At 39.7% G+C, this 6,567-nt stretch overlaps 1 protein-coding gene across 1 annotated transcript in view; it reads right to left on the reverse strand.

Annotated features, from left to right (window-relative positions):
* Positions 1–1,535: 1,535 nt before the first annotated feature.
* Positions 1,536–6,567, reverse strand: part of cmtm6 (CKLF-like MARVEL transmembrane domain containing 6) — an 18,884-nt gene continuing 13,852 nt past the window's right edge. The window contains exons 4-5 of the mRNA XM_030073146.1: positions 6,019–6,117; positions 1,536–5,268 (exon numbers count right to left, since the gene is read on the reverse strand). Coding sequence (XP_029929006.1) covers positions 5,098–5,268; positions 6,019–6,117 — 270 coding nt within the window. The 3' untranslated portion in view covers positions 1,536–5,097. The remainder of the gene's footprint in view (positions 5,269–6,018; positions 6,118–6,567) is intronic.

Consider the following 6,567-nt stretch of genomic DNA (forward strand, 5'->3'; position numbering starts at 1 on the left):
TGAAACTTGTTTTCATTTCCTCATTTGCTCACCTGCAAGTGAGCAGCAGTTTGGGTTGGGCTTGATTCATGTTTATCTGACGGTGACCAGACGCTGTGCAGTGCTGCTGTTTGGTGTGTTTACTGACTGTCTGTGGAAAGTGGCAGCGACATGAGGCCTGCGGCTCAGAAACCCTGCAGCACATCAGACTGTGACAAACTGTCGGTAAGAGTCACTCCACCAGACCGAGGGATTTTGCTCTACAGAGTCTGATATGAAAATTATATGAAATCCAATCAGCAGTAGTAAATAAATAGTAAATAAATAAATAATAAAAGAAAAAATAAAATAAAAGAAAAGAAAAAATACCTGGAAATAAAAAGTATTTAAAAAAAAAAAAAAAAGAGAACTATATTTACAATTATTAAAACGACAGGCTATATTTAAATGGCCAGATTTCTTGTGTTTAATGCTTGTCAAAGGCATCTGAACAAGCATCCAGAACATAAATAAAACATTCTCAGAAAATTGGTAAAAATAATCAGTAGTTACATTTCTGTTTTTATTTTATTTGATAATTTAAAAAAAAAATCTCTTTTTTGAATCAAATTTCCGGGTCATCTTCTTGTAAACTTTTATTAATTTCCTGTATATTCCTGGGTCATTTCTTCGTGAAAAACATCTTTCACAAGTGTTTAAAACGTCCATCCGGGTTTGAAAGGGTTAAATAAAGATGAAACACACAAACACAGGGAGGAAAGGCAGCCGACGGCGTTTATTGCAGAATATATTAATAAGACAATCAGATGTGAAATTACAACAGCGTCTAAAAGACAGAACCTTGACGCCCTCTGTTCTACTGATGAATGTAGACACACACACACACACACACACACACACACACACACACACACACACACACACACACACACCTTTACTCTGGAACAAAACTCCAGCATATATTGTGGAAACTTTTTCTGAGTTAATATTTTAATATTGTGACATGGACATGAACACGTGAGCTGAAGGTTTTGTCCGAAAACATCCGGCTGGATTATTTGATTTGATAAAAAAAAGACATTTTTAAAAACTCTTTTGCACAGTTCAAACCACATCATGCAGATTCACCTGTTAATGTGGTTTTATTTCCCTGATGGAGATCCAACAGCTGGGAATGACACGACGTGAAGTAAAATAATAGTAATAATAATAATAATGAAAAAATTACAATAAATGGATAAGACTTAAGCGAGACTTTGAGCTTTCACTTCATACAGGTGTAATTTTTTAAAAATTTATTCCCGTTTCGTGTCTTAACGTTAGTTTGTTTCTGCGCTTCCACGGATATTTATAATAACACAAACAATAAAAGCGGAAATTCTTTAAGAAAAAAACAAACAAAAACAAAAAAAAAACAAACAAAACAAACAAAAAAAAAAGTATTTACATGAACTTTTCAGATCCTCCGTTTCCTCCCGCAGAAACACATGTAACCCTCTGAAATCCAAAAATCAAATTACAGGACAATCACCGTGCAACTGCCACAAAATTCATCATTTTTTTTTTTTCAAAAAGGCCATCAAATTAGCAACGGTAAAAAAGACTCAGAAGTATATTTATTACGATTACAAACTTGCAATTAAATTACAGGAAAATTACAAATCACCTCGAAAAAGACATAAATTGGATATTTCTTTCTTTCTTTCTTTTTTTGAGGTAATTTTGGGGTAAATTTCTTCTTTCTCAATACAAACCCTGCAGCTCGTTTTGCGGGGCCGTTCTGCTCATTTTCATGTGACGTAACTCATTTTCTGCTTTTTTTGTGCATTAATTTTCATGCTAATTTGTTCATCGCTTTTCCCACACCATGTTTCGGAGGTCAGGTTTCAGAGGCTTAATCTCTACATCTCTATGAACTGAATATCTGACTCACAGATTAGGAGATTAACCCAGTCGTGCTTATCGTGTTTGGAGTCGTGAGGCTGAGTCACAGTCATGACTGAAGGGATGGAAAAATAATACACATATATAATAAATATGTGTAAGATGTGATTGTGTGAGTTAAAACACAGTGTGGGTCTGGTCCCATCGGCCTGACAGTGGCTGGACTGCACCTCTAGATGGCGCCAGAGGAAAAACTTCAAAACATGTTAAATTCTGCTGTCATACAGACTGCAGTCCCTTCACCTCCTGGGAATAAAAGTTTATCTATGTAATAATAATAATAACAATAATAATAATAAATGATCAAAAAGTGTGTGAATTGATTAGTGTGATGGGCAGATACAAAACAAAACAAAAAAGAAAAAGAAAGGGATCAGTAAAAGGAAGAGTCACGTGACTGACGGCGCAGCAACATTTAAAAAAAAAAAAAAAAAAAAAAAAAAAAGATTTATGACGTTCAGTTCAGCGCGCCAGGAAGCACGAGCTCAGAAACAGTTTTTCAAAATTAAAACTCTTTTTCATGGAGGTTGTCACAGGTTTTCAAATTAAAAGCACAGATAAACAGACGGTCTGACCTCACAGCTCCACGTTACACCGTTTTCATGATTTCATTAAATGAAAAAAATCAAATCAATAAATAACAACAAATTAAACTGAATGAATATGAAGTTGTCGCAATACTGGACTCTGATTGGTCGACAGAAGTTTCCCTCCGCTCTGATTTCTGACTGAGGAGAGTCACATCTTACAAACAGCTTGATTGTCTCTGTGAGTTAAAGGAGCAGTCCACTCAAAACGCACAAATCCCTTTCCCACCAGGGGGCGCCCTGCAGGTCATGCTGTCTTACAGTTTCTGTGGAATGTGGTGGATTTGGGAACTACTTCCTGCTGAATAACACCAGCCCCTGCTTCTGTCTGCCGTGAGTCGGTCCGGGGAAACCCCGCCAAATCACACAGCAAGAAACTGCATTTTTATCTGTGTATTTTAGGTGGACTGCTCCTTTAATAAACATGCAAACATACCAGTTTTTCCAAAATATTGCTGAAATCTCCAGCATATCTAAGTTCACACACACACACACACACACACACACACACACACACACACACAACGCGCCGTCTATAGAAGCGAGAATCATTTTGTGACGCAGCGATCGGTGATGAAGGTTTTTTTTGTAAACTCCATCAACCTGCTCGTCTGTTTCTACTGCAGGTAGTGATTTCCTACATTTCCCAGAATGCCTTTCAGCATGACTAGTGATCGTGGCAGAATACAAGCAAAAAGAACAAAATTAAAAAAGGACAGAGGGAAAAAAGTGGACCCTGTTTTTTATATATTACAAAAAAGCCTCGTGACAGGGACATTATTGCAACCGTTTGAAGACATCGTGTTTTAAAATCTGTGTTATTGCTGCATTGCATTGTGGTCTATGGAGGCAGCAGCAGTGCATTGTGGTCCATGTGCCGCTGGTCTGCGATGGTTCTCGGGAGAGTTTTTCCTGCGGCGTCTGTGGCGGCCCTTTTGCAAAGGCTCATGGGAATGTGTTGGCCCAGTTTGAGGCCTCTGGAATCACACCTGACAAAGAAAATGCCTTTTGGAATTTAAATCTGCTCTTTCCTGTAAACCTGCAGTCGCCTGTGTGGGCTCTAGGGTTTCTGGGTAATGAAGTCCTTTCAAAGTGTAGGGCGCGTCCCGTCAAAACGCCTCCTCCTTCCCTTGGTGACCTGGAGGCGGGTCAATCTGACGCCTGCCAATCAAACCCAGCTGCTTTGACACGAGAGCAGCCAATCAGGGAGGAGTTTTCATCGCCACGCCCACTATGCAAATGAGCCCCGACCTCCTCATCAGAATCAGAAATACTTTACTCATTGATCCCTGAGGGGAAATAGGCTAAAATAGAAAATTAAATAGATGAAGATAAAATGACAAGCCTGGTATGAACACTCAGGCATTTCTGATCATATGGGCAGCATTAGCTTAGCTTAGCACAAACACTTGAAGTCTATGGCGGTTGTTAGCTCAAGACGTCTGTTCAAATAAAAACACCTTCAGAGCTGCTCGAAGATGTTGGAATATTCCTTTAAGCTGTGCCTCTGATAGGCTGTTGTATTGATACTGTATCGATATCATAATAGAGTCTGGGATTTTGGATAAAAAGCAAAGTATTGACATGGAGCTCTTGGCTCAGAGATTTCATGACGTCTCCTTTGGCCTGGATCCTGATCACAGAGACAAACTCTCCTTGTTCTGTTTGTTTCTTCCAGGAGGAGGAAGGATTGACGGGACGGACCCTTCAAGGTTCCCCCTCGCCGCCGTTTGGTGTCGCCAACCAGCTCTGTTGTCTCTATTAGTTAATTCATAATTTTTTCTTTACTATGATTTTTGTGTCAGCCATTGGCCGCCTGTCCTTCATTCAAACAAAAGCAAAACACGAACAGGTTTTCTTTGTCAAGTCCAGTCCACTTGGCACAACATTAGAAAAGCCTTAAAAAAAAAATGGCCTTAAATTTTAAAAATCCCACAGTTTGGTCAAAATTGCCTTTTCCTTGAGACCAGATGCTGGACACCAGTTTCACCTCTGGACGTCCAAGAGAAAAAAATTCAAATCCTCATGATCCGCTGTGTCAGTCAGACTGGAAGGAGCCAGGCTAACCACTCCCATAGACTTCAAGTCTTTATGCTAAGCTAACAGGAAATGCTACCCATAGAATATGTACAGAGGAGAAAATGGTGTCCAACATCTGGTCTCAGTCTGGGAATGTCAGGGAAAGAGGACTGTGCCCAGATATTTTTGGGACTATTCCTTTATAAAATCTTGAAAGTTAAATTTTACAGCAGGATATTTTGTAGTGACAGGGAGAAATCTGTCTCTGTCTCTCTCTCTCTCTGTCTCTCTCTCTCTCTCTCATTCAGTGTGTGGAGCAGAAGCGCTGCAGGACGGTCTTCACTGTGATTATGGGTTCCTCCTCACCGCCGTCGTCTTCATAATCACAGCGAGGAGCGGCCGCGGCGCGGAGCCCTGCCTAATAACAGCTTTGAAAATAACTCGGGCTGAGAGCCTTGGCTTTAAAAAAATAAAAAAGTGGAGCTGCGTTCAGCCGCTCAGTCTCTGTCGTCGCAGCCGGCAGTGTGGCGTGGGGTTTCTCTGACCTCGGATCACCTTCAGGAACATCCTACTCGGCGGCGTTCCCTCCCGTGTTGAGCCGCTCCGTCTCGTGTGCCGGCGGCACCGCGGTGCCGTTGCTGCTCTCCGGCTTGTTGCCCTTCCTGAAGGGAAGCCCGTTGCTCTTCCAGAACAGGACGGCGTCCGCGATGAACACCGCGGTGGACAGGAAGCCAAACACCTGGGAGAGAAAACGGTGAAGATTGACAGCAGGATGCTCTGTCTTAATCACAATCAGAAAAACTTTATTGATCTCTGGGAGGAAACTGGACCGGAATAAGTTTAAAAAAAAAAAAAAAAAAAAAAAAAAAAAAAAAAATATATATATATATATATATATATATATATATATATATATATTTTTTTTTTTTTTTTTTTAATTAATTCTAAGTAATTTTCTGATAATTTTTTGCTAATTTCCTCATCACCTGAGTATTTGACAAGCATTTAAAAGTTGATTCCAAAGTTAGTAAGAATTAAGGAAAAAGGTTCAATAAAATTAACAGAATTTTTATTTTTATTTTTTGATTAGGAAATAAAAATATTATTTTTTAATAGAAAATGACCTGAAAATAAGGAGGGAAAGATAATTTCAATATGTAAGATTTATAAATGTAGGTTTTTTGATAACTCTCTCTTTTAAAAGGTAATTTCCAGGTCATTTTCTTGAAGCCGTTCACTAACGTCTTGCAAATTTTCATGTTATTTCTTGCAAAGTTGTTAATATCCTTTTCCCTCATGTTTCTGAAATAAATCATGTCGGTCTGCTCAGACCTCAAAGGGTTAAATGTGGAGACACAAAGCAGCAGAATATTGATGAAACGCTCAGTGTATACTGTGTGTATCTGTCCCAGTCCAATAAACATTCCAATTAAATGGTAATGATAACGGAGCAGCGCTGCTCAGGGTTTGTGTCACAGTTCAGTCTCACCACGGCGGCACGCTCCAGTGGAGTCTGCCCGTTGCTCCCGGCGAAAACGGCAGAGGCGATGAAGAACAGCACAGCGATGATGACGGTGTAGAGGAAATCCTGTACGAGAGAAACATCATCAGCAAACTGAGGAAAAGGAAGACCAGCGGGCGTCTTCATCTGAAATGATGTCCGGGCTCGGACATAATGAACCTGCTCAATGATGAACCTAGTGCTGGGCGGTATGACCAAAAATGTATATCACGGTATTTTTCAAAATTAAAATGGTTTCACGGTATGTGACGGTATTTTCTTTTTTCATGCACGACTGGGTGTTAACCACATTTTCTAATGATTTAGAGAAGAATTACTGCAGTAAATTAACTTAGAATGACCTATTTTACTGTCATGAGAAATGGATACTGGATATTAAAGTCCAGACAACTGGACATTAATGTCCAAGTTGTCCACCCTAGTATTAATACAGGTTTCCATGGCAACACAAAATGATGCAGAGAGGTGGCACTCGTGATTCTAATGAAGTGAAGGAATCAGAATGCATGACAGTTG

This window comes from Myripristis murdjan, chromosome 16 (genome assembly GCF_902150065.1).
Source record: "Myripristis murdjan chromosome 16, fMyrMur1.1, whole genome shotgun sequence".
Classification (NCBI taxonomy): Eukaryota; Metazoa; Chordata; class Actinopteri; order Holocentriformes; family Holocentridae; genus Myripristis; species Myripristis murdjan.